The 26,508-nt window shown below is 40.5% G+C and overlaps 5 protein-coding genes and 1 long non-coding RNA gene across 6 annotated transcripts; 4 read left to right on the top strand and 2 right to left on the bottom strand.

Annotated features, from left to right (window-relative positions):
* The first annotated feature begins 948 nt into the window (after positions 1 to 948).
* On the top strand, positions 949 to 7,475 carry LOC129581970 (protein white-like). The gene is made up of 18 exons (XM_055473308.1): positions 949 to 1,329; positions 1,404 to 1,522; positions 1,665 to 1,745; positions 2,001 to 3,181; positions 3,425 to 3,473; positions 3,829 to 4,090; positions 4,320 to 4,418; positions 4,544 to 4,615; positions 4,741 to 4,835; positions 4,909 to 5,202; positions 5,305 to 5,410; positions 5,541 to 5,640; positions 5,741 to 5,775; positions 5,947 to 6,039; positions 6,299 to 6,543; positions 6,624 to 6,724; positions 6,800 to 6,873; positions 7,068 to 7,475. Exons 4-18 carry the CDS (start codon positions 2,803 to 2,805, stop codon positions 7,161 to 7,163), a joined length of 2,100 nt encoding a protein of 699 aa, XP_055329283.1. The 5' UTR covers positions 949 to 1,329; positions 1,404 to 1,522; positions 1,665 to 1,745; positions 2,001 to 2,802; the 3' UTR covers positions 7,164 to 7,475.
* Positions 7,420 to 10,076, bottom strand: LOC129581971 (DNA polymerase alpha subunit B-like). Its single transcript, XM_055473309.1, has 4 exons — positions 9,586 to 10,076; positions 8,645 to 9,272; positions 8,263 to 8,507; positions 7,420 to 8,058 (listed from the first exon to the last, which is right to left on the bottom strand). The coding sequence occupies exons 2-4, from the start codon at positions 9,045 to 9,047 to the stop codon at positions 7,696 to 7,698; spliced, it is 1,011 nt and encodes a 336-aa protein (XP_055329284.1). The 5' UTR covers positions 9,048 to 9,272; positions 9,586 to 10,076; the 3' UTR covers positions 7,420 to 7,695.
* Positions 10,077 to 11,021: 945 nt separating this feature from the next.
* LOC129581688 (uncharacterized) lies at positions 11,022 to 12,774 on the top strand. The gene is made up of 5 exons (XM_055472899.1): positions 11,022 to 11,206; positions 11,276 to 11,308; positions 11,430 to 11,554; positions 11,622 to 11,736; positions 12,573 to 12,774. Exons 1-5 carry the CDS (start codon positions 11,031 to 11,033, stop codon positions 12,772 to 12,774), a joined length of 651 nt encoding a protein of 216 aa, XP_055328874.1. The 5' UTR covers positions 11,022 to 11,030.
* A 1,548-nt stretch (positions 12,775 to 14,322) lies between these two features.
* LOC129581848 (uncharacterized) lies at positions 14,323 to 15,589 on the top strand. The gene is made up of 3 exons (XR_008689552.1): positions 14,323 to 14,861; positions 14,936 to 15,008; positions 15,210 to 15,589. It is a non-coding gene; the product is annotated as an uncharacterized LOC129581848 (long non-coding RNA).
* LOC129581847 (DNA polymerase alpha subunit B-like) lies at positions 15,515 to 18,511 on the bottom strand. Its single transcript, XM_055473112.1, has 4 exons — positions 17,744 to 18,511; positions 16,939 to 17,331; positions 16,541 to 16,785; positions 15,515 to 16,330 (listed from the first exon to the last, which is right to left on the bottom strand). The coding sequence occupies exons 1-4, from the start codon at positions 18,348 to 18,350 to the stop codon at positions 15,737 to 15,739; spliced, it is 1,839 nt and encodes a 612-aa protein (XP_055329087.1). The 5' UTR covers positions 18,351 to 18,511; the 3' UTR covers positions 15,515 to 15,736.
* Positions 18,512 to 20,567: 2,056 nt separating this feature from the next.
* Positions 20,568 to 25,867, top strand: LOC129581941 (calcitonin gene-related peptide type 1 receptor-like). Its single transcript, XM_055473256.1, has 9 exons — positions 20,568 to 21,508; positions 22,447 to 22,544; positions 22,758 to 22,965; positions 23,544 to 23,842; positions 24,165 to 24,219; positions 24,550 to 24,616; positions 24,831 to 24,916; positions 25,088 to 25,262; positions 25,373 to 25,867. Exons 1-9 carry the CDS (start codon positions 21,135 to 21,137, stop codon positions 25,646 to 25,648), a joined length of 1,638 nt encoding a protein of 545 aa, XP_055329231.1. The 5' UTR covers positions 20,568 to 21,134; the 3' UTR covers positions 25,649 to 25,867.
* The last annotated feature ends 641 nt before the right edge of the window (positions 25,868 to 26,508 follow it).

Raw genomic sequence — 26,508 nt, 5'->3', positions numbered from 1 at the left:
TAATTATTCCCAACGTCCTGACAAATCCTCCTGACAAATCCTCGTCGTGACAAATCTGGCAAAAACCAATGGTGTTATAGTTGTACCATATTTTTAAGTATCTTGAGTTCTTATAGTTAGTTCTGTCCTTCTATTTGATTAATGTGCAATTTATTTATGTACGTACACAGAAATGAACAGCACGTACGGCCATGTTATTATTACCGTAGCAAAGTTGTTTTGCAAATTTTGGAAGACCAATCGCTTTAACTAGCCAACTACATCTGCACTGTCGGATAACGCAAACGCAGCCTAAAATTATATTAGTAGGGTTGGACAATTTCCATTCTCATACCGACAGAATGTTTTCAGATTAATGAGTAAAACAGACAGCCGAGATTGCTGCTGTGAATTTTACTGTGTTAGATAACAATAAGTTTATCAGCACAATGTGTTTTTCAAAAAGGTCAGCGCGACAAATTGTATTCGTGGTGTTAAAGTAAACGCAGCTGTGCTAGACAGCTTGTACGGCCATGCTCTACGCAGCTTGGTGTACTATAGCACAATAAATACGGCAGTTGTATCTGCACTTGTAGACAGGCTTTCTACTGTAGTTTCGGAGTAAAAAAAGCTGACAATAATTTTGCGCTGATTTTTCATGCTTTAGTTAGCAGTCGGCAGATGCCTGCTAAAACAAGCAATTACCACGACTTAGACGCTAGAGATGCATATAATAATACAACAATGATAAGTTGTATTCCTAATACTGTGTTATTACCGGCATAGTATAGCTGTTATTAACTGCATTTATATACGAGTGCGGTCGAAGAAGTTAACAATTACCAGTAAAAATCTGTCTTCGGATAAAACATAGCACTCGAAATACTCATATATACCATAGTGTACCGTTTCGCGAGTTGAAAACTTATTTAGAACTAGTACACGAGTGTAAACGGAGCGTTCTGTTTGTACTGCTTGCAATTTGCTTTGATAACACTGCAGAGCAGCAATAGTTACTGTACTAAAACTTGTTTGAACGGATAAAATCTGCAGCGATACAGTGATACATATTGTAGACATCTGCCACGTGGTGGCTGTATATAGCCGGGTCTTGCAAAAACTCGGTGTCCCGATCATTTAAAATTGTACTTGTACCAGTAACTTATAACTTTGGGTATTTGTTTATAAATAACTTTAAAATTCCTCGAATATGATGTGGAAGACTACACTATTTGCTATTTTTACCGACCAGTTGCTGCGCAGACAAGCCCGGAAAACGACCCGAAAAGCGCGACACAAGCAGAATGCAACAAAATGCCGCTAGCACGAAAGATTAGCTCTTCGAAAAAGGTAAATATCCACAAGTCCTTTGCAGTGGTTAGGTATACTGTATTCTTTGCTTTTTTAACTTATAATTATTTTAGAAAATCCTTCGTATATATGGAAGCGAGTTTTATTTCCTCTACGTTGAGCGTTGCCACTGCAGCTTCGTCGGCGTACGGAAGATGCGAATATCTAAGCTTGAATCAGAAAATGGACCGAGGTAAAACATTTGTTTATCTGACCAATTTTAGGCGTATTAAGTCTTAGAAATAACTGCAACTTCTTTACAATTATTAGTCGGTAAAGCCGGGTAGATTGCGTATCTAAATTTGTACGTTCGTCAAATTCGTCTGCTGTTGCAGCAAAATCCATCTAATTAGCTTTGCACACCGGGCGAGCCAAGAGGATCTCAGAATTAATACCTGGACCACATATTCTAAAAGGTATTACTTCTGTTTTTATGTAGCTTGTGTAGGAAACCACATGAGTATGTTGACAAGAATTACAGCATACGTATTATTGTGTGTGGTTACTTTGCCCACTATGATGACAACATTAATTCTCGATGTGCTAATGAGGGTTTCAACTGATTTAATGAGTCTGATGTAAATGGGGCATAAAAAGTAGTAGTTTATGTTGTGCTTGATTACTTTCAAGACAGAATAATAGTATTATTAGCAATGGCATTGATATTGCAGAAGTCTTTGTGGACCATTTTACTGGAATCTTACAGGAGTTCGTTTACTGGAACGCTCAAATTCCAAGGCATTATCCTGTTCCAATAGGCAAATAGCTTTTTGGAAATTACCTGATGTCCGTTCAGTTATTAATGATTCGTGCGATATTTATAGTGCAGAATCACTGCAGATCTTGATTTTCTATGATACCTGTCGTACAACAAGAAAGTACATGTACCGAGAACATTTATAGTTACTAGGAACTTACTACATACAGGCTACAGCAGTCAGTCTGTTACTTTTTGCCGATGGATTTTTAAATTTTTTTACTGTGCAGTTTTACATGATATGTGTACGTATAAATGCAGCCAAATGAGGCTTCATAATAAGCTTGAGGGAATTAAAAATTGTATTTATGGCTGAACTGAACTGAAAAGGTACCTATACTTTCTTAACTTCTTAATTTTCTTTCCATAATTAACCCTAATATATACACAGTACAGCACAAGTGCTGCATTCACACGAGATAAAATGAAGTGGATCTTCGAAAATAGATAGTTTAAATAAGATTAGCCCTTACTGATTAGATAAATGCAACGCGTCTGCAGCTTTGCATCCAGATACTTGTACATCATCAAAATTTTTCCAGGACAGAGTTGTACACAAATGTTCAAACTGCTTGATCCTAAATTTCCTTTATATCGAATTCTCATTTCAGGCGACCATGTTAATTTGTTGTAGCACTGGTTGTTTTAATTCCTAATATTAATTTGTCATTTTTTCCTCAGATTTTCCTGTTAGCTTTTAACAGTTAGAATGAAATATGGCGGATACCTACGCATATAAGCCTCGATCAAAATCGTACTCGGAAACTGGTCATGCAGTTCGAAACCAGTTAAACCGTAAGGAAGAACGACAATCTCTTTTGCGGCCTCGCCTTGAAGAAGATGTTCTCTGGGATCCGGCTATTCGAGAAAAGCTATCAAGTCGCTCTTCCGGTCATTATGGCGCAGTACCCGCACACAAAAGCCCGTTTGCTAAGAGATCAAAAACTCTTCTCAGTGCGGGAGATGGTATGCGCGCTAATTTAGCATTTGAGAACGTTTGTGTTTACACCATTCCTAAACAGCGCAATCGCTGGCTTGGCAGCAACCAGTATTCCGAAGCTGTGGGAGATGGTCCGACACAACTGCTAAGAAATGGTATGTGTCGCGGCTAATATTTGAAATTTTAATACAATGTCATAAAAATTGATACAAGTTACAAAACTACCTTTATCTTCGATGTTGGATACCAATGCCTAAAGAGCACATACCGCATAACTGGAAAATTCAAGCCATACCCACTCTTAACCATAAGGAAGCATTCTTACTTGTACAGAGTATATAAAAAAAACTATGGTAACTCACCGTAACTGATGGTCAAGTTATGGAATTTTTTTACAGTCAGTGGGATAGTCCGAGCGGGAGAAGTAATGGCAGTGATAGGATCGAGGTGAGTAATAACTATACTATATATTCCTAGAGATGGATTATTAGGGATGCTTTTCTGTTCTGTATGTGCTGCACGTAAATTTTGTAAAATAATATTAACATTCGGCCACGCGGTCACAGGCTCCCAATAGCTAATTGGTACTACATAAGTACAGTGCCTGCTGTAAGCAGTGGCTAATAACACGAACTACGCCTGCATTCGCCGGTTTCGGACAATTCCGAATTTTGCAACCATATGTAGTTGACGTCGAATTAATTTTCATTTTCATACAGTTTATATTATGCGCGCTACCTTTTATACGGGGCTTGTTGAAAATTATTAAGTACGATTGCGACATCCTCTTCGCTTTTTACAGTGGAGCGGGAAAATCGACTCTGATGAATGTCCTGACAAACCGAAACCTGAGCGACAACCTTTTGATAAATGGCTCCGTAAAAGTAAATGGTGTCGAACTGAGGTCCGGAATATCCAAAATATCCGGCTACGTACAGCAGGATGACTTGTTTTTTCCAACCTTGACGGTCAAAGAGCACCTGCGATTCCAAGCAGCGCTGAAAATTGGTAACCTGCTGAGTAAAGAGGAACGAGAAACAAGAATTACTGAACTGCTCGACTTGGTAAGTTATGGATTTGACTTGATTTATTTTCGAATAGATTTATAGTAGTGAGCTATACTATACTATTACAGGTATTGACTATTGAGTATACTGCGCGTTGAGAATCTTGAAACTAGCACTAGTATCCTGAAATTTATGTTTAAGCTGCGCCTGCATAACGTGTGACAATACAAATTACACAAAAATCAGTAATCGCATACATTTAGTTAGTAATTATGTTTCGCAACAGATGGGTTTGCGAAAGTGTCAGAATACTCGAATCGGCCTGCCAGGAGTGGAAAAAAGCATTTCCGGCGGGGAAAGTAAACGTCTGGCCTTCGCCACAGAGGTACTGGATTACATGTATATAGTCGTAATATTAGATCGAACAAAATAGACAACTTATGTACTTCATTGTGCACATTTCTTGTCCTTTGGCTTCACGTCTACTGTTTCTAATCTTGTTGTCCGTAGCTAATCGTTAATCCAGCAATTCTTTTCTGTGATGAACCAACCACCGGGCTTGATTCCTTCATGGCCGAGCAGGTGGGCTAAATACATCACCGGAATTTAAATACAACTAATTATTAAGAACAGTGTTATACGACTATTTCCTTGCGTAAGCACAGATTTTGTTTACTATACATATCGTATGTGTGTTTTTTACATAGGTTGTGAACGTTTTAAAACAACTGGCCCAACAAGGAAAGACCATTATTTGCGTAATTCATCAGCCATCTTCCGTGGTCTTTAGCATGTTTACAAAGTAACTGCATTCGGCGAAAATTAGTAGACTGATCACGGGCCGATTACAGGAATTAATAGACACATATTTGCAGACTATTGCTAATGGCCGAAGGCCGAGTCGCATACCAAGGGTCACTTACCGGCGCTATCCAGTATTTCTCCGCTCTGGGTTATGCGTGCCCCGAATCGTACAATCCCGCAGAATATTACATAAAAACCTTGGCAATTTCCGCTGGCGATGTTTCCCGGTGCCGCGAGCAAATACGAGCCATTTGCGATGCGTACGACCAGTCGGCAGAGGCCGCCGAAGTTCGCCAAGAACTAGATGCTGTGGCCGGGAAAGAGGCCGAAATGCGCGCAGTCTTTGCATTTGACGAAACATCTAAGTACTACTAACAAAATATTGACATGAGTCTGCAAATACTGTTGTACAATTAGGTGCACTGTTTTACAATACTTTACATTCTGACTCATCTATCTCTTTGCAGTTATCGAGTGTCAATGTGGATGCAATTAAGCTGGTTATTGTGGCGAGGTATGCTGGACAATTTACGGAATCCCGACATGTTTAGAGTGCGAACAATTCAAAAAATAGTACGTGCTGAAATAGTAGGTCGAAATTGTACTGAACTACTACTAATAATATGACACCCTCATTGGTGATCGCGAAAACTTCCGCACTGCATGCTCAGGAAATCTTAACTGCGACATCTTACTCTTGTAGATTATTGCCTTTATATACGGAATGATTTACTATCATGGGGCCAAATTTACGCAAGAGGGAATTCAGAACATCAATGGAGCGTTATTCTTGTACATGACTGGTAAGAAAAGCTTAAGGAAGTGTCAGTCTTCCGCCCGCTCAACTTAAATATTATTATCTAATTAAGGAAAACTTATTTAAAATACTGCTTATACTTCTAGAGAATTCCTTTGCGGTTATGCTGGATCTTGTAACGGTGAGAATGAAGTTAATCATTGTCATGTTAGCTTAAAGATGTTAGTCCAGTTATAGAAGCAGCGTAGAATTGTTGCTACTCTTGACATACGAAATCGTTTGATCGTTTGACATTCGTATTCATCGTATTCATCGTTTGACAGCATACTAATTTATTACTTATTTAAAACAGGTATTCCAACGAGCAATGCCGTTGTTTAGAAGAGAATATTCTGCATATATGTACAGATTGCCCGTGTACTATATGGCTCAAGTTTTGGGATGGGTAATGCTGCAACTTTTCACACTTTTAATGAATATCGAAACATGCAGAGCGGTAACAAAGACAACGATACAAAGAGTACCTTGTACATCACAAAATAATAATTCTGATTTTGTGTTTGAGTACTAACACAATAAAATAAAATGATAACATAATTTGATTAAATAAAATAATTTGATTTTTTATTTTGTCAAGTTCCGCTGTTTTTATATCCTGACCTTTGCAATTCATGATGATAACATCACATGTTCGTCTGGCGTAGCTACCATCCTTTGCCATTGACGCGTCCGTATTCTGCGTTATAACCTACCTGATGGTGGGATTAGCCCGGAACTGGTACAAGTTCCTCATCACGTTCTTAATGTGTATTGTCACAGCAAACGTCGCAGCCGCTTCCGGTAGTCTTGTGTCCACCATGTCTCCGTCCGTAGACGTTGGTCTGGTGGTCGCTCCAACAATAACGGTCGTAGTAATGCTGTTCGGCGGTGGAGTTTATTTAAAGCTGAGGTACCAACTGGAAATTTACGTTGCTTCTGCTTCTAGCATACAATGGAATTTACCCGGACGTAATAAACGTTTGATTTTAGAACTCTTCCGAAATTTTTAGCGTGGCTGCAGTGGTTCAGTTGGTTTCGATATGGAAACGAAATTCTGGGCATTGTCCACTGGCAGGACGTTCATAATATCAGTAAGTCAGCAAGGAAACGGTATTTAGTTTATGCCGGAGAGGAGGACAGTGTCGTTAAAAAATGATTCATTTCAGCTTGCAATGGGAAGCCCGGGACATCGTGTATAAAGACAGGAGCGGAGGTCATGCATGACTTTGAGTATGACCCGGTGCGTATCTCCGGAAATGGGTGTAGTTATTCGCCACAGCAATTTATTTTCGAAAAATTGCAGTAAGAATTAATAGAATTTCGTTGATAAGCAGCTTTCGTGCACGAAGACGTGACTCGGCAGACACCAAACACGCTCGGTGGCGATTCCATTTAACCATTTGAACCTGCGATGCATGTTTTTGGTTTTTGCAGGACAAATTGGAGCTGGATTTGAGCATGGTATGCGTTTTATTTGCCGGATTTCATATACTAGCGTGCTTGTTTCTATTTTTGCGAAATCGTCGGTAAAGGCTGTTCTTACTACCTGTTTCTCACGTGTCTGTACTATCATTAGAACGCTGCCCTTTTAAAAGCAAAACAATTATCTGAAAATTTATTAATTATTACGATACGATAAATGGAATACCATAGAGATATAATGTCACGATAAATGGAATATCATAGATATATAGTGTCGAATTCTGGCTTTTCTGATTGATTTTAGTTTCAGTTAATCACTTTGTGTGAGTTTTACAAGGCATCCATCGCATGTATGTTTGTGTCAACTTTGTTCTTATCAGACAGTTGCCAATGCATATTCGGTTGCCAATAAAAACAGCGCAGTTACTATTCGTTCCATTCAGCTGCTAAAACAGAAATTACGATATCTACATATGCAAAATACAATAAACTAAGTAAAATTTGACCAAAATCGGCAAAAGATTGGTTGGAAACAAACAAAATTAAATTTTAATTAAAATCTGCCGCAATTTTGGCTGCAGCTTCACTATGGCAGTCATCCGCAGTTCGATAAAAACTCGCGTAAAAATTCGCCTCAGGATTAACACAAATAGTACCCGCAGCAAATCTGGCAAAGGCCGGTAACTCCGATAGAGCAATAAGAAGTGTTGGCCGATTGTCCATTGCATCGCCATCGCCGTTCGTGCTGATAAAGATGCGACAAAATATCCGTGGATGTCAGGCCGACAACTATCCCATTAATATTGAGCAATGCCGGCTCCCGTTCAAAGGTTAATAGACGAGTAACATCGGATTTAGCGAAAGCTACAGCGTTTTCCACACAATCAGTCATTGTAAATCTTGGTACAGGATAGACTGGCACTCCCACAAGTTGACCAGCGCTGGGAACAACGATAATCGGAATATGAAGATTCTCGGGGATTTGAGCAAATATAAAATGCATCTGCAAAAACAACCATACTTGTTTTCAAAATCCATTACCTTCTGCGCCCAATAGATTAAATTAATTTCGGGGGCAAATTTATAACATTTTTATGTCAATCATTAACAACTAACCAGTATTCAATTTTACCGTTTCATTTTTTTCCAAAAAAATGTCCCAAACACCATGACCTTTTGTTGCTAAAATGCGTCAGAACGTACTTACCACAGATTTGAACTGGTTTTCGAACGTTGTTTCGTTCATGAATTCCTCATTACGTGCCAATGTTTCGTCAACAAACGGACCCATGAATATAACCAGATCTGGCTTGGTGTCGATAACATATCCAATAAAATCTTTCAAGGGCTCCGGTTGGCTTTCACCTGCCAAATTAAACGGTCCGCAAGCCGCTAAAATATGCAGCGTGTCTTTCTCTGGTAAAGCCAGCTTAACTAGCCTCGGAGGTGCGCCTACAAAAAGGACATCAGAAGCAAGAAGAATACAAATCAAATCCACATCTAATTCTTTCTGTCGGATACAATAAAAAAATGAACTGGTAAAACTACACATATAGTAGTAAAAACAGACGACATCAGACTTCTCTAACCTGTAAAAATTTCCGATGCGGAGAAGACTTTCCCGTTGGAAATTCCCTTGGCTACGATAACCTGTCCCGGAAATAAGGCGCAGTTTTTCACCAAGCCAATATCTAATCGGCACATGGCGGCTCCAAACTGTCCAGATGTCTGAAACCACAGATTATCTGCATTCAATCCATCGGGATTTGGTAATATTCGGCCGCAGGTGTAGCACGTTTCGCCGATGACATTGGGCGCAGAGAATCCAGGGATGTTGTACTGTCGTGCCATTTCTTCGCACAATTCTTCCAGACTACTGCTCAGTGTCACTGCTACGTCGTGATACTTGACAAACATTAACGGGTACTGCTCGGTTAAAAATGAGGATGGATCTCCAATAGTTGGAATCGCAACCGCGCACGCAAGAAGCATTAGCGCTACAATTGGTAGGATGGAGGGACGGCGTCGCGCTCTAGCCGGATTAGCAACTCCTTCTTCCGCCCCCCCCGAAAGGAGCGCCCAAACTGGCTCCCGTAGCGGCACGTATTCCTCCGGGCATGTCTTCCTTGTTCCGGAAGTAATACCCAGCGTAAGCTGCCAAGACGGCCGTTACAATGTGCAGTAAGCCCGCCAGCATTGCGAGTGTCCCGGGGAACTCTACAAAGGACGAATATTTTTATTCGTAAAAACAGATTGGGGGCATAGAACAATCACAAATTCCCTATAAAAGTAAGTGATCCTGGAACCGTCATGAAGATTACAATAACATTGCTGCCATGAAGAGATGACCTCAATCAAAATTTGTTGGAGCCATGGTCCAATCAAGAACTACACTGTAAAACCCTCAACAACTCTCCAACAACAATGGCCTGCTCACAGCTAAAAAACACCTGTTGTGCCGACAATCTGCAAAAACTTCTCGAACTCGAGCCTGGATGTATCTCGTAAACTTGAAAGGCAGGACACTTACTAGCAGCCCAGTCATCAGTGTCAGCGTGTGTGCGCGGGCAGGACATCGACGCCGCGCCATGAAGCCCACACAACACTACCACAGCAAGAAGGCCACTAACTACAATCGCAAGGATAACGCAGAGCCCATGAAATACTCCAGGATATTTGGGCATTATCGCACCAGTTAACCAGATCGTCAGTATCCAAAGTGCTAGCAATTCCGAAAAATGTTGTTCCCGTACCCGACGCGCTCAGTCCCAACAGACTCTCAATACGGTGCAAACAAAATCTGAACTCTAGTTAGCAATTAAATCAAAATGACACGTTCAAACACGACCTCGGAAGCTGGAAAGTGGAAGCACCAAAACAACAAAAAAGATGTGGAAAAAACTCTTTAATCGAAAATAGTAAGTATTCCAAGTCTGCCTGCAGAGTGCATGGCCAGTTGTCGATTAGCATTAGCACTTGTTGAAATCTGCATTGCAATGGAGCAAATGTGAGACCCTGATAGATGAGTCAGTAAACTCCACCGCCGCCGAACAGCATTACTGCAACCGTTATTGTTGGAGCGACCATCAAACCAACGTGGACGGAGATATGGTGGACACAAGACTACCGGAAGCGGCTGCGACGTTTGCTGTGACAATACACATTAAGAACGTAATGAGGAACTTCTACCAGTAGGTTATAACGCAGAATACGGACGCGTCAATGGCAAAGGATGGTAGCTACGCCAGACGAACATGTGATGTTATCATCATGAATTGCAAAGGTCAGGATATAAAAACAGCGGAACTTGACAAAATAAAAACCAAATTTATTTTAAATTATGTTAGTATGCAAACAAAAACTCAGAACTACCATTTTATTATGAGCAAGGTACTCTTTATGTCGCTGTCTTTGTTATCGCTCCACACATTTCGATATTCATTAAAAGTGGGTAAACAGCGGAATTTACATATTTGTAATCCACAAGCGCATAAATATACAGGCATTGTTTTATTTCACGATTACCGAGGATTCAAACATAACACAATTTTCAGTTTTTTCAGTGCATGGAACAACAACTGCCCGAAATGAGCTGCACACACTGCCAGTTCTGTTATGCAAAGGTCAAATCGTTCCAAATATGTCAACAGCGTTGCTTTCGCACATAAACTTTCCCAAATCGCATTCGCTGTTTCTTTGGGGTAATATTCAAACAGCAGCAACTTTTTCATTGTAAGAATCTCGGACTGGCAACGCAGGCAGACTATTATATTTAAAGTAGCTATGCCGGTAGGCAGCAGCGGCGCGAGGAGAAATTCTCGGCCCGAGATCTTTTCAAAATTATAGGTCACTAACTCCAGGAGACCTGATACGTAGTCGACATCATGGACCAAGACGAACCACTGCACGGCAATTGCGTACAAGCAGTAAAATGCGCAGAATGTCAAATTGAGCAGAATACAACACTCGAGACTAATGGTTTCTGCCCAGTATTTTGTCAGCATCTGTCCGGCCTCCAATCCCAAAGTGGATAAAATGCGCCAAGCGGGCATTTCGCTCACAATGCGCCAACCCAAAATGCATGATAGTATGCTACTAAGGCATCCAACCGGAGCGGTACCGACATTGAGGCCTTCAAGGACAAGCCAGAAGTATTTGCAGAAGAAGTCATAGCGCACCTGAAAAGTTTCGATTACATTTTTACCACTTTCTCTTAATAGAACGGACTCTATCTACCGTGTATTCGGGTACAGGTACAATACTCAAATTTACAGTATGTGGATTAACTGCGTATCTGTTGTATAATTACGTGCCTTCTTAATTACGTAAAACTCTATAAAAATTATTTGCTTACCTCCCTGTTTTTGCACTTAGGGATGTTCGCCGAGGGGAGCCATACGTACGTACGCCATACGTATGGCGAAGGGAGCCAGTACAGAACCGTCACTGTCGCAACAAGCAGGACCACATTGATACTAATTATCCACTTAAAATGCGATGTAATAGATAAAATGCAAGAGCGCCTCATGTAAGCTTTTCGCGTTTCTTCCCGAAACTGCTTTTCAGACTGGCACACTAGGCAAAGGCAACCGCTTTCCGTGGAATGGTGCTGCACTGACGACTCATCCATTGCCGATAACAATCTCTCACAATATGACAACACAAATATTTTTGTGGTCCGGTAAGTAAAACAGACAAAACAGGAACTGTGCTCAGTAAATTTGGCTCCTTTTTGGGGCTGTTGTAATATACAGAATTCCGCGGGACGAGCGCACGGCAACTACCTATGCTGGAGTTTATTATTTTGGGTAGCGAAGACGCCATGTATTAATATCCATCTCGTGAGCAAAATAAATTATAATATAGATATTACAAACAATTATTAAAACACGTATCCATTAAGGAGAAATGACACTTTAACAAGTAGGCTAATGCCACAAACGCCAGAGTCTACGAAAGCATCAAAACAGCCCCAAGTGGCCCCAACACCGACTTTGCAATTGAGAAGATGAGGAATGGCAAGTAAATCTCCGGCGCATTCAGTTAAACAACCGCAGCGCTGTACAACATTCTCCATCCTGCTGCTTCTTATGCTGATGCTTATACATAGCAGGCTAAGTCCTGTACGGTTGTCTCAGGATGGTCGGTCATAATAATATTGTCCAAGAAAGATCTAATAGGACATGTACAGCATCCCGGATGTGGCATTGTTCGGTACAAGCAGATTTGTCTGGATAGGGGCAAACAGTCTTCCTCGTGAAAATATCGGTGGCTGTTATAATTCAACTATTCAAGACTATGTAATATGCATACAGTGTACTGCGCCACATGCGTACGGAATGCTGGCACGGGAGCGCGCGACCTTTTAGTCTCAAATGGTATCTTACACTATATTATACATAAATTACCTATATTCTAATTACATTTATACTGCATATAATTAGCTGGGAATATAACCGCAGCTGTGATTATCATTTTTGGTTCTACATATACGTTCATTAAACGTTGATTTTCCAGAAAGCAAAGTAAACCAATCAAAGTACTGCAGTCTCAAACACCCTCGCACAGCCTCTATCCTTTAAGGCCTACTAACAATTCCACTCCAATCGATAAATTTTGGAGAAGCCAGAGCTTGCTGGTCCAGATCTTGCTCATGGCACAAATGTTCATACATATATCTATAGATATACCCATATACATGGCGCTGCTTATACCATAGTGAAGGCTAGTAGTGGTAAGGCTGGCAGTTAAGTTTCCATGCCTCACACAGAAACTGTTGTCAGCCTTGGAATCATCATTCTGAAAGTTGTGAACACTCGCACTACACCTCGATTGTCTTCGAAGTATTCCAACTTCGATTGACGTGCCCTATTCCTATGTGCCGTAAAGGCAGATAGGCTGGTTTCGCGCCAGTCGGGTTCCAATCGACACATTTCCAACTGCAAATGATTCCTTACCATGGTATTTAGCATGTTTACAAAATATTTGCATTCGGCAAAAAATTGTAGACTAATCAAGCACCGATTATAGGAATCAATAATAGACACATGTTCAGACTATTGTTAACGGCAGAAAGCCGAGTCGCATACCAAGGGTCACTTACCGGCGCTATCCAGTATTTCTCAGCTCTGGGATATATACGTGCCGCGAATTGTATAATCCCGCGGCAGAATATTACATAAAATCCTTGGTGATTTCCGCTGGTGATGTTTACCGGTGCCGCGAGCGAATATATACGAGCCATTTGCGATGCGTACGACCAGTCGGCAGAGGCCGCCGAGGTTCACCAATAACTACCCTAGATGCTGTGGCCGGGAAAGAGGCCGAAATGCGAGCAGTCTTTGCATTGACGAAATATGTAAGAACTACGAATAAAAATTGTCATGAGACTGCACTTACTATTGTACAATTAGTGCACTGTTTTATAATACCTGTTTCTTTGCAGTTATCGAGTGTCAATTTGGATGCAATCACGGTGGTTATTGTGGCGAGGAATGCCGGACAATTTACGCAATACCGACATGTTTAGAGGGCGAACAATTCAAAAAATAGTACGTGCTGAAATAGTAGGTCGAAATTGTACTGAACTACTACTAATAATATGACACCCTCATTGGTGATCGCGAAAACTTCCGCACTGCATGCTCAGGAAATCTTAACTGCGAAATCTTACTCTTGTAGATTATTGCCTTTATATACGGAATGATTTACTATCATGGGGCCAAATTACGCAAAGGGGAATTCAGAGCATTAATGGAGCATTATTCTTGTACACGACTGGTAAGAAAAGATTAAGCAAGTGTCAGTCTTCCGCCGGTTCCACTTGAGTAATACTATTTAATTAGGGAAAACGTATTTAAAGTACTGTTCATACTTTCAGAGAATTCATTTGGGTTATGCTGGATCTCGTAACGGTGAGAGTCAAGTTAATTAATGTCCTGCTAGTTTGAAATGTTATTCCAGTTACAAAAGCACCGTAGAAATGTTGCTGCTTTTGACATACTGTATATACCGTTTGACAGCATACTAATTTATTACTTATTTAAAACAGGTATTCCAACGATCAATGACGTTGCTTAGAAGAGAATGTTTCTGCATATATGTACAGACTGCTCGTGTACTATACATGGCTCAAGTTCTGGGATGGGTAATGTTGCAACTTTTCCCACTTTTAATGAATATCGAAATGTGTGGAGCGATAACAAAGACAGCGACATAAAGAGTACCTTGCTCATAATAAAATTAGTTCTGAGTTTTTGTTTGCATGGTAACATAATAAAATAAATTTGATTTTTATTTTGAAAAGTTCCGCTCTTTTTATATCCTGACCTTTGCTGTTCATGATAATAGCATCACATGTTCGTCTGGCGTAGCTGCCATCCTTTGCCATTGACGCGTCCGTATTGTGCGTTACAACCTACCTGATGTACCTGAGCTTTAAATAAACTCCACCGCCAAACAGCATCACTTCGACCGTTATTGTTGGAGCGACCACCAAACCAACGTCTACGGACGAAGACATGGTGGACTCAAGACTACCGGAAGCGGCTACGACGTTTGCTGTGACAATACACATTAAGAACGTGATGAGGAATTTGTACCAGTTCCGAGCTAATCCCACACCAACTGGAAATTTACGTTGCTTTTGCTTCTAGCATACAATGGAATTTACCTTTACCTGGACGTAATAAACGTTTGATTTTAGAACTCTTCCGAAATTTTTAGCGTGGCTGCAGTGGTTTAGCTGGTTTCGATATGGAAATGAAATTCTGGGCATTGTCCACTGGAAGGACGTTCATAACATCAGTAAGTCAGCAAGGAAGCGGTATTTAGTTATGCCGGAGAGGAGGACAGTGTCGTTAAAAAATGATTCATTTCAGCTTGCAATGGGAAGCTGGGACATCGTGTATAAAGACAGGAGCGGAGGTCATGCATGACTTTGAGTATGACCCGGTGCGTTCCGGAAATGGGTGTGGTTATTCGCCACAACAATTTATTTTTGTAAAGTTACCGTAAGAAATAAGAATCAATAAAATTTCAATTGATAAGCAGCTTTCGCGCATGCAGACGTGACCCGGCAGACCCTAAACACGCTCGGTGGCGATTCCGTTGAACCAATTTGAACTTGGAATGCATTATTGTGTTTTTTTGCAGGACAAACTAGAGCTGGATTTGGGCATGGTATGCGTTGTATTTGCCGGATTCCATATACTAGGGTGCCTGTTTCTATTTTTGCGAAATCGTCGGTAAAGGTTGTTCTTACTGCTTGCTGTTCACATGTATCTGTACTGTCATAAGTGTCATTAGAACGTTGCCCTTCTGGAAGCAAAAAATTGTCTGAAAATTTATTAATTATCACGGTACGATATGCTCGTATAATGTCGAATACTGGCTTTCTGAGTGATTTTTATTTCAGTAAATCACTTTGTATGAGTTGTACAAAGCATCCATCGCATGTATGTTTGTGTCAACTTTGTTCTTATCAGACAGTTGCCAATGCATATTCGGTTGCCAATAAAAAACAGCGCAGCTCGGCTACTATCCCTTTCATTTACTGTAGTTGTTAAAACAGAAATTCCGATGTCTAGATATGCATTATGCAGCAAAATACAGTAAAAAAAACTAAAAAAAAGAAAACTTTGCAAAAACCGACAAAAGATTGGCTGGAACAAACAATCAAATTAAATCCTAATTACATCTGCCGCAATTCTGGCTGCAGCGTCACTATGGTAATCATCCGCAGTTCGAATAAAAATTCGCGTAAAACAACCTCCAGAATCAGTCTGTCCTAATTTCTCAGGATTAACACAAATAGTACCCGCAACAAATCTGGCAAATGCCGGTAGCTCCGATGGAGCAATTAGAAGATGTGGTTGATAAGTGATCTTTGCAAACTTCTTCTGAGCAATGGTATCGGAAGGAATCATAGACGGATATAAAGGATAGAAGCTCTGCTGAAGCAACATATGTCCGGCAGTGTCGGCCAATTGTCCATTGCATCGCCATCGCAGTTCGTGCTGATTAAGATGCGACAAAATATCCGTGGATGTCAGGCCAACAATTACTCCATTAATATTGAGGAGAGCCGGCTCCGGTATAAAGGTTACTAGACGAGTAACATCGGATTTAGCGAAAGCGACAGCGTTTTCCACACAATCGGCCATAGTAAATCTTGCTACAGGATAGACGGGCATTCCCACAAGTTGACCAGCGCTTGGAACAACGATAATCGGAATATGAAGGTTCTCGGGGATCTGAGCAAATATAAAATGCATCTGCAAAAGCAACCATATTCGTTTTTAAATTCCATTATCTTCTGCGCCCAATCAGCTAAATTAATTTCGGGTGCAAATTCATAACATTTCCATGTTAATCATTTAACCACAAACCAGTACTCATAAAATTTTGCCGTTTCATTTTTTTCCAAAAAAATATCCGAAAACACCATGAACTTTTGTGGCCAAAATGCGTCAGAGCGTACTTACCACAGATTTGAACTGGTTTTCGAACGTTGTTTCGTTCATGAATTCCTCATTGCGTGCCAATGTTTCATCAACAAATGGTCCCATGAATATAACCAGATCTGGCTTGGTGTCGATAATATATCCAATAAAATCCTTCAAAGGCTCCGGTTGGCTTTCGCCAGCCAAATTATACGGTCCACAAGCCGCTAAAATGTGCAGCGTGTCTTTCTCTGGTAAAGCCAGCTCAACTTGCCTCGGAGGTGCGCCTATAAAAAGGACATTAGGAGCAAGAAGAATAAAAATATAACCCAAATCTCATGCGTTCTGTCGGAAACAATAAAAACAGTACAATAAAAATATAAACTGGTGAAACTACACATATGTAGTAGTAAAAACAGACGACACCAGACTTCTCTAACCCGTAAAAATTTCCGATGCGGAGAAGACTTTTCCGTTGGAAATTCCCTTGGCTACGATAACCTGTCCCGGAAATAAGGCGCAGTTTTTCACCATGCCAATATCTAATCGGCACATGGCGGCTCCAAACTGTCCAGATGTCTGAAACCACAGATTATCTGCATTCAATCCATCGGGATTTGGTAATATTCGGCCGCAGGTGTAGCACGTTTCGCCGATGACATTAGGCGCAGAGAATTTAGGGATGTTGTACTGTCGTGCCATTTCTTCGCACAATTCTTCCAGACTACTGCTCAGTGTCACTGCTACGTCGTGATACTTGACAAACATCAATGGGTATTGCTCGGTTAAGTACGACGATGGATCTTGGATGGAAATTTTCACAGTGGACGTAGCTAAATAAATGAAGAATCAAATCTCACAATACTGTAAAATAAAAGCATTCACAAAAAATAACATTAAAAAGGAAACAACTGGTGTCTGGTATAAATAACGAACGCCCCGAAAAACACGACGACAAGATTATCAAGTACTGTACGACAAGATTATCAAGTAAGTACTACGACAGGCAAGATAATCAAGCACTGTATCGAACAACAATTTTGCAAAATTTGCAACAACAATGTTACAATTCCAAAAGTGTAACAAAAATCGTTTAGCATACGACGGCTTCGAGAAAACACCCAAGCCCACTTCTAATCGGATTTTAAAGTATGCGTCCACCCGCAATAGTGAATAGTCAACTGCTGTATTGCAAGTTATCAAGCATTAATCATGATTAATGGCTGTGCAAGCACAGCCTCATACCTCGAGGAAGATTCTGCCAGGTGTACCCATCCGGTAGAAATCCATGCGAAGCCACCAATTCGCCCTGATTATTCCGTTCGTTAAATGGCTGTTGCTTTACCTTTGCATCTGGCTTGATATTGCTTATCCGATCTGTCATGTACGCATCCAGCCGCGGAGAACCTACGCCATTAAAACGTTGTCCATTCCCGCCAGCACCAGCACTACCATGCGGTTTTTTGTTCGACGCTGCTGTGGACTTTGTTGGTCGATGAGCGCTAGTTGGCGTTTTGAAAACCGTGGACGATTTGGCAGAAGCGGAATTCTTCTGCGGAGTGAGAAACTCAGGCTGCATACCAGGATCAGGATCCTTGTCAATTTCCTCTTTCGCTCGCAGGGCAGACTGTTTCTCGAAGCGACTGACATCTTGGGCTGTAACAATCTTCTCCTTGCTTCTCGCCTTGCTTTGTTGGTGGAATGCCAGGAACGAATTAACCAGATCGTCAGTATCCAAAGCGCTGACAATTCCGAAAGTGTGCAGTTGTTCCAGAACGCTGTCGGATTGAAATTCAATACCAAACACGTTCAGCTCACTTTTCAGCCGTTCTGTTGCTAGTTCCGTGGCCATCTTCGATTGTGAAAAAAACCTTGTTCTAAATCATGCAACGAACTGCAGTGGCCGAAAGACTGGACGGAAAGTAAAGTAAGTCGAGGTAGTAAACCTGATACCGTAAACGGTAAACCTCAAAAATATCCAAAACTTTTTTTAATATTCATGACAAAATTTTGGCGGGCTGCAGAACAACGGGGATGCTCCTCGGTCTTTGCCCATGTCGCATAGGCATAAGTGAGCCATAACACAGCCTGCTCTTGCCGCTGCCGTCCGAGTGCGGTCCGTGTCCCACCAGACACCGGAAGGTAACAAATTCAGCGAAATATTAGTACTCGTACTAGACGTGTACAGACATACTCCCAGTGCACTACATCATGATTGCGCAATAAATTTTTTGATGCTGAAAATGATCACTTAAGCCAGCACTCAGCACGGAGTCAACAGTACTTTAGCAGTAACGTAGTGACACGTACGCATGCGGTGGCCCATGTCGCACGCGGTTGAATGCAAATCTTCAAAAAATCTTTAATTTGCGTTAAATTTTTATACAAGCTTAAAAATAAATAATATAGAAAGTGGTTTTCGTTTTCTTTTGCAGTTACGCACTGTGAGCATGCGTGGTTAGCATAGCCGCCTATGAGAAATCTTAAATGAGTCCTCCATAGACAACTATGCTAACTGCATAGGCTCACAGTGCGTAACTGTAAAAGAAAAACGAAAAACCACTTGTTCTGCCTACTAGTATGTATTATTCTGTGTTTTTTAAGCCTTTGTATAAAAATTTAACGCGAAAATTAACAAAGTTATGATTTTTTGAAGATTTGCATTCCAACCGCGTGCGACATGGGCCACCGCATGCGTACGTGTCACTACGTAACTGCTAAAGTACTGTTGACTCCGTGCTGAGTGCTGGCTTCAGTGATCATTTTCAGCATCAAAAAATTTATTGCGCAATCATGATGTAGTGCACTGGGAGTATGTCTGTACACACTAGACTCGGCAAGACAGTACTTTAAATTTGCGAAGAAAATACCGCTGCATATTTTCTAAAGCATATTTTCTAAAGCTATAGTATATTATGAAAGTATAATATAGCTTCAAGCTATGGATATGGAAACGGGCGAAAGAATTGTTTAAGCAACGACTATCTATTCAGAATTCAGATACATTTATTTTTTACATGTAAATGGGTACACGGTAAACCAACATAATTGTAGTACAGCAGCTATATCCAGATTATTACGAATGAAGGAAGCAAAAACTTTGCCAATTAATATTAACGTAATTACTAAGAAAATAAGGATTATCAGGAATACCTTTAATAATTCTCACCTGTAAGTGCTTAGAAAAACAGAAATTCATAAAACAACACTTCCTCAATGCTATTCTGGTCGGGATTAATTGTACTCATCTCATATGTATATCGCACTTCTTCGTTGTACGGACTTGTACGACGTAATGATAATTTTTCTTCCCTTATTACGTTTAGCTTTTTTGCACCTTAAACTGCATCTTTAATATTCACTATCTGTACTTCTACCAAGGTTGACATGGATTGTTAAAGTTGCTTCTGCAACTTACTGTGCCACTGCCTGCTGTAGTATTCTGCTGCTGTGCGCGAGGTGCTTGATTAATAGCTACAGGATCTACGTAGCAGGAGAAGCGCGCCCGCGCTACGATTGTCATATACTGCTCTATTTCCAGATATGACCATACTCACAATTAATGGCAACATTACTTTTGAAATTAGCATACTGCCTAATTACGTGCAACAGTAGCGGTTGCACCAGAAAAGTCGTTGAGTTTTCAAGAACGAAAATTTGTTGTAACACCGGTACTGAGCTCTCTTGGTATGGTTCGTCTTAGCTGGCGATGAGACAACCATAGCTAATGGTTGGTTAATTAATTTGATTCATTTTAAATCTTGTTCATGCATTTTTAATGATTGCACGGAAGACCGAACAAAGTTTCGCGGAAAATTGACTAGGTGATTTAGGAAATGGTGTGATGACACACCATCGTCAGCCGAATGGATTCCCTGGGTATACACTAAAGCGAAAGACAATATTTGGCTTTAAGGGAGCGCGCAATCAGTTCGATCATAGGGGAATACTAATACACACGGGCCGCGGCGGCCACTTGTGATGCATGTAAATACCGGCGGAACAAAATGCATTTTCTCGGGTTACAAATCGTTTTCCGGGTGTCGATGTTTCCTTATGCACTGCGGCACCAGTACCCGCAGCTGATCGCGCCTGAAACGTGGGACCAGTTTTGTGCTAATATCAATCGGCTTAAAAACTGCATCAAATTGCTGAGTGTTGCATTTTTCTGTTGTACATTCGTATTCATTCGTGTGCCTTTTTTCAAGTGTAATCTTGACAAAGCGGTTCTCGATGTGCATATTTTGTTGACGATGGGATTTTTCGTGATTTTTGATTTTTATCACTTGCCAAAACGTTTTATTCAGCAGCGACAAACGTTTACCAATAATATTTTTATTTCCATTTGGACAATTTGGTCCAAAGTACGTATGCGAGGCTCAGTTATAGGTTCTGCGTTATTGTAGCATTAATTAATTGCAAACGTGCATTGTTTAGCGTGCTGCTTTCTTCCGGTGCGCTATTCCAAGTTTCACTATGATAAACCAATGCAATCAAATTGTTTAATTACTAACCAGAAATTATTGCCTTATTAGTAATTTAAATGCGGCGATAAATTAAAGATCAGTTATTCTGGCTAGTGAAATTGTGATCCATGCTTACGCATACATGATATTATGTGCTAAAAATACCTTTTATGAAACTTTCTTCTGAAATGGATTTATGTCGTAACGAATTCGGCTATCATCCGGTGAATACTTATCTGAATATAACGTGCGCATTGTGCTACGTATACACATTCCATTCTACCGATTCGACCAATTATCCGTTGACCTATCATCCGGATGGATATCTCACTAATTATGATGCTTTGCCCGACGGAAATAAAACGCTGCGTCAATTGTATTTGCCGTTGGCTTCCGATCGAAATGCGCCCGTTTACAGTGTAGGGTTTCCAAGTTGGGAAGTGGACCGAGATGCGGAAGTGTGGAAGCAGTGCTGCCAGGCCGCCGCAGATTGCTGTAGCCAGCAGCAACGAGCTGGGAACGATAGCGACTGTCCGCCGACGTGGTATGCCTTTTTGTTGCACTGTACTGCGGCCGATAAGGCTAGTAGATACGGTACTTTATACAATACTTATGAACATCTTGGAATTCATTCTTCACTTGTGGATTTAATATACGTTCATCTTTTAATCGCTGTGCGGTACATTCCGTATTATTGGATCTTTCTTATGTTGAGAAATGGAATTTCGGCATAACTTTTCTGGTCGTAACATAATAACAGTTGCACTTAAAAAAGATCCATCGTCATACCTCATATTCTATGAAATTATTGAATTTCATACACTTTATAACATTTTTGCATTATATCGGTGGCATTTTTACTGGTGTCGTTTTTAGTTTTACCACTCTTTACAAGCGCTGGGTAAAAAGTGGGTTTGTATTGGGGGTGGTCACTATAAGTTCATAACGATAGTATAAAATGATTTCGGGGAGCTCTTGCTAAATCGGGGAGGGTCACTAATTGATAAAATACGGTAACTGTGCGTATTGTACGTAATGCAAGATACAGGAAAGGCGCCCCTAAAAACTTATTAATTTTGATTTTCCGTGAATATTGTCAGAAATGAATGTTGCTGTTAACGCCAAAACCTTATAGTTTATCCAGGTGAAAGATTTTTGTATTTCTTTTAATTTGTATGATTTCACCTGTTGTGTAAGTAAAAATTGAGTAGCAATTAAATTCACGATGCCCAAAAGGCTTATAAGTACATACCGTTGTATGATGATACTAATAGAATGCGTGTAAACTATGCAAATGATCCGGTTCTGGATCTCCTATGCAGCAGGTACTGAAAGGCACTAAAAACGCAAATTTATTTTTGCATTGGTTGCATTTGACGGATTTTTTGCCATTGTGCGACGCGTACTATATTCTGCTGTATAACTTTTGCGAAGATGGCGTTAAATTTCGACTCACTGAACAGCTTTTCCACTTCGTTTTAGGGATGGATGGCAATGTTGGCGAGGCGCTAAGGCAGGCGAAATATTACAGGGACACTGCCCTAGACATATTCAGCCATTTGCTAGGTCTACGTGTACAGGTATTTTTTGGGATTGATGATTTGTATGGCGTCATAATATGGCTCTCAGCGTGGATTAACATTTCAAATTTAAGACGGATTAAGAGATTACTACACTACAAAGAAAATCTTATTCAGTGCTGCATTAACGTTATTTGCCAAATATACATAGAGCGTAACTACGGCAAGTATTCCTGCTACTCACCTTAACAAAGATTATTCGTTTTTACGTAGGTGTGGCAGAAAAAGTCTGTACTCAAAATGGGACTTGGTACGCAAAGCATGCCGGCCCAGAGGACCCATCGTTCTCGAAAGAGTGGACTAATTACACGGAATGTCTTAATTTGTCACCACTGGAAAGTCGGTTTCAAGTGCAAATGGTGACTTACTGTATCTCTATTGCATTTCTTGTGCCAGCATTGTTAATCTTCTGGAGATGCCAGTAAGTCATGGAAAAGCTAAATGTGCTGACTAGATGTTTTTTTATGAACATAGCCGAGAAGAAGTCAATCAATGACAACCCCTAAGATATACACGCATCAAATATTTACGGTTAATATTTATATTTGAACAAAGGTTAGAAAAACACTTTCAAAAGCGCAGACGGCTTTAAAGTACCTGTGTTAGCTAAGCTGTATTTTCCGCTGCGTTTAAATTAATCAATGAGAGGATTGCTTCATGATTACAGCATATGCGTAAATAATCAACGTGAGTTATAAATTACCATCAATGCACCAAACTTTTGCAGACCTTTTGTTTTTAATAACAAACAGCAGTTCAGTTGCTCAGTAAATAAATTTGAAGCCGCTCAATTTTTCATGCATTTTGTTCCGAGAAAACTATGCATACATACGTTAAATCAACCGTATCCCAAATACATTTTCACGCTTGCATGACAGGTGCATTAGGTCGACTGGCCAGCAGAACTGTTTATAGAAAGTTAAATGCTAATGATCCGTTACCGCTTGTTATACGGAGAAGAAAAGTTTTTTAAATCACGATAATTCTAATTGGTTTCAGGCATCTTCAGGTGCAGCGCAACTTAATTCACGTGAACTTCTTCGTATCACTGCTGCTGTACGCAATTACGCTAACAGTTTTCCACGGACTGGTAACTCAGCAGCTCCTGAGCGATCCGGATCTACTTTTGCTGGAGCATCACGATGTTTGGCAGTGCCGGGTGGTTTACGGTCTTACTAAATACTTCCGACTGTGTAATTACTGCTGGATGCTATGCGAGGGTTTATTCCTACTCCGTCACCTAAAACATGTGTTTATGAGAGAACAAAGATTCTACGTTTACATATTATACGGATGGGGTACGCTAACGCGTTATGTTTTTTCCGCGTACAAGACATTATTATAAATTCATGCTCCGAAATGACCGTCACATACTTTGTATAATTCGGTTGTTCGTCCCAATTCTCGGGGAGCGTAATGTGTAATCCTTTCATATACGCCATCGCCCAGTCATTCACAAAGGGACCAGCTGCTTGATTTTAAATTTTATAGTCTTGGGTCATAGTTAAGAAATTCTATGAAATAGCTCGCAGCAGTATTAAAAAAAGAAACTGGGCTGCAGTGATTTGCTTATGTTCAGCTGGCTAGAGTTGGAAAAATATTACTCTTTTTTATTTTCAGGATTGCCGTTTTTGCCGGTTAGCATTTATGCTGGGGTGCGATGGTCGGAAAATGGGTACGAACACCATTCTATATAAATTAAGCATTTTTTATTGTACCATTCCATATAATAATATGTCATAAGACTCATAACTCATACTCCACTGCTGCCGAACCCGATTCGATTTGCATGGTTTACGTTATAGATAAGTATTTTAGTTGATCTATCCTAAAAAGTGACGAATTCCTTAATTTTCTAAAAGAAACACGCTACTGCAGTAACAATATAAGCTATGGTACTGGATATTACATACTGAAACAAAAATACTGAAAAATATTGGAGCCGGAGACGAAAATGATACAATACATCGGTATATGTAATACATCTGTTCTTTCTACTGTATAGCTGCTGGATAGAACCTGTGGAAGTCTTGGAGTGGCTATTCAAAGGACCTGCTCTCCTATCGCTGAGTGTGAGCTTCGCTATTTTTTTGGTAGTTTTAGTTAGCTAAGAAGAGCATACGAAAGATGCGTAGAAAAGGATATAATTATTATGCATAGTTTGTTAGTTTGTATTGTACTTTACACCTTTCCCGGATTACTGGCCTCCAGCACTTATATAGTGTAACACCATTGTTATTACTGTCAACTGAAACATCTTCAATTTCGGATCTTTTGTTTTTACAGTTGAACTTTTTATTCCTCTGGTATATCATTTGCTTACTCGTTAAAAAGCTTCAAACCCGATATGTCAGCGAAATCGGTAAAGTAAGGTAAGCCGGTCTCATACCTTTAGTATGTACTTAATAAAATATCTGCAGTAAACTGACCACTGGTATGCTGACTGCGGTTTTATCGCAACAGTACCACATTATTTAAAGCTTCCATTAACTAAACTTTGACATTACTTTCAGCACTTCCCTAAACAGCTTGCATGTTCATAGGAAAAGTTTTCGCGCTATCCTAGTGCTGATGCCTCTTTTTGGACTGCATTTTGTCATAACGGCGTATCGACCGGCGGACTCCTGTCATACGCAGTGGTACTTTTACTTAAACAATGCTTTGGACGGACTTCAAGGCTTTTTTGTTTCGGTGACCTTTTGTTATTGTAACGGCGAGGTAAGCGCAGATTTCTCTAACTTCATGTATATAGTACCATTAAAAGCTTTTGGAATTAACGCTGTTTACTGCAGTAAAAAGTTACCTGCTTTTAAAAACTGTTTTTAAAGGTCATTGCGGTATTTAAACGTTCCCTACGACTCTGGAGGTTGCGTCGAGGAAATATGCCTCGCAGCGATAGTGCGGCCATCCGTTCGTTAAGCACCGTCACTAGGATTTCACCGTTGAACAGCGTGAGACACTCCTCAACCAAAAGCACGAAAAGCCCTCATGCTCGGGTTTGTCGGTACGATTCCCTCATGGGCACTCGGCAGTCTAGCGTGGAGAAAAAGGAACTGCTGCGAAAATCTAACAGCAGCCCTTTAAGTATTGAAACAGGAATGTAAGCGGCTACCCAGCTCGGAAATTTTGTTTTCTATTGTTCGCTGAGCATTGCCTTCTCTATTGTATTAAGAAACCTGTGATTCGTATCAGCGGTATCTTGTTTTCCGCTGCGATATTGTTTATATTATAACCTGTTGATTTTGATACTTAAAAGCGATTCCCTTGCAAGTGTTCCTTTTTTGATCATACAGTTTATATACAGTAAAACCTGTGACTTTGAACACTCGCGTAAATTGAACACTGGTGTACATTGAACGGTTATTACGGAACCGGCGCGTCTCATAGACTATAACACAGGGGGGCCCTCGCGTATATTGAACAACTCCCTAAAGTGAACATTGAACAAATTAGCTGGAACGGACCTAATTATTTACTAATATTTAGACCTTTCGAGAGTGAACAAAGCGTCGGAATCTGGTTTCGAGAGCGAAAAAACCCAAAAAAAAACGCGTAACGGACCAGAGTTCACAGACATGCGCTGGTTACAACAATAACTCCACGTGATTTTTGATTTATTATGAGCGAAAATAGTGTAAAAAAGGCTTGCTAACGGGGCTGTCCCCCTTGAGGCGGCGCCTGTTCGCTTTCAGGGACAGCTTTAAAACGCTGAAGCACTGTCTTCAAGGGCGCCCCCCTGGGGGCAGCTGTTCTGTACATTGAACAGGCGTCTACATTGAACGAAAAATATGGAACCGTTGGTGTTCAAAGTACGCAGGTTTTACTGTATCTTCAATTTTTGTTTGACATTCAAAAATAAGAAAAATTGTAATGGGGTAAGACATTTTTTGCAGCTTCGCAGACGACGGCAGCAATTTATACACTGCTGTGACAGTAGCAGTGATTTACACATGGCTAAAATCGT

The sequence above is a fragment of the Paramacrobiotus metropolitanus genome, unplaced genomic scaffold (assembly GCF_019649055.1).
Source record: "Paramacrobiotus metropolitanus isolate TYO unplaced genomic scaffold, Prichtersi_v1.0 Parri_scaffold0000006, whole genome shotgun sequence".
NCBI classification, from domain to species: domain Eukaryota; kingdom Metazoa; phylum Tardigrada; class Eutardigrada; order Parachela; family Macrobiotidae; genus Paramacrobiotus; species Paramacrobiotus metropolitanus.
This window is presented reverse-complemented; position numbering and strand designations above follow the sequence as displayed.

Coding starts and splice junctions, on each gene's coding strand:
- LOC129581688 (XM_055472899.1), top strand. CDS start 11,031: ATGGTTTCTGCCCAGTATTTTGTCAGCATCTGTCCGGCCTCCAATCCC. Junction 11,207..11,275: donor CCTTCAAGGACAAGCCAGAA/GTATTTGCAGAA, acceptor TTCTCTTAATAG/AACGGACTCTATCTACCGTG. Junction 11,309..11,429: donor TACCGTGTATTCGGGTACAG/GTACAATACTCA, acceptor TTTTGCACTTAG/GGATGTTCGCCGAGGGGAGC.
- LOC129581971 (XM_055473309.1), bottom strand. CDS start 9,047: ATGCTTCTTGCGTGCGCGGTTGCGATTCCAACTATTGGAGATCCATCC. Junction 8,508..8,644: donor CGCATCGGAAATTTTTACAG/GTTAGAGAAGTC, acceptor TCCTTTTTGTAG/GCGCACCTCCGAGGCTAGTT. Junction 8,059..8,262: donor AAAACCAGTTCAAATCTGTG/GTAAGTACGTTC, acceptor TTGTTTTTGCAG/ATGCATTTTATATTTGCTCA.
- LOC129581941 (XM_055473256.1), top strand. CDS start 21,135: ATGAAACTTTCTTCTGAAATGGATTTATGTCGTAACGAATTCGGCTAT. Junction 21,509..22,446: donor AGCGACTGTCCGCCGACGTG/GTATGCCTTTTT, acceptor ACTTCGTTTTAG/GGATGGATGGCAATGTTGGC. Junction 22,545..22,757: donor TGCTAGGTCTACGTGTACAG/GTATTTTTTGGG, acceptor GTTTTTACGTAG/GTGTGGCAGAAAAAGTCTGT.
- LOC129581970 (XM_055473308.1), top strand. CDS start 2,803: ATGGCGGATACCTACGCATATAAGCCTCGATCAAAATCGTACTCGGAA. Junction 4,836..4,908: donor GTCTTTAGCATGTTTACAAA/GTAACTGCATTC, acceptor ACATATTTGCAG/ACTATTGCTAATGGCCGAAG. Junction 5,411..5,540: donor TGCGAACAATTCAAAAAATA/GTACGTGCTGAA, acceptor TTACTCTTGTAG/ATTATTGCCTTTATATACGG.
- LOC129581847 (XM_055473112.1), bottom strand. CDS start 18,350: ATGGCCACGGAACTAGCAACAGAACGGCTGAAAAGTGAGCTGAACGTG. Junction 17,332..17,743: donor CTGGCAGAATCTTCCTCGAG/GTATGAGGCTGT, acceptor TCATTTATTTAG/CTACGTCCACTGTGAAAATT. Junction 16,331..16,540: donor AAAACCAGTTCAAATCTGTG/GTAAGTACGCTC, acceptor TTGCTTTTGCAG/ATGCATTTTATATTTGCTCA.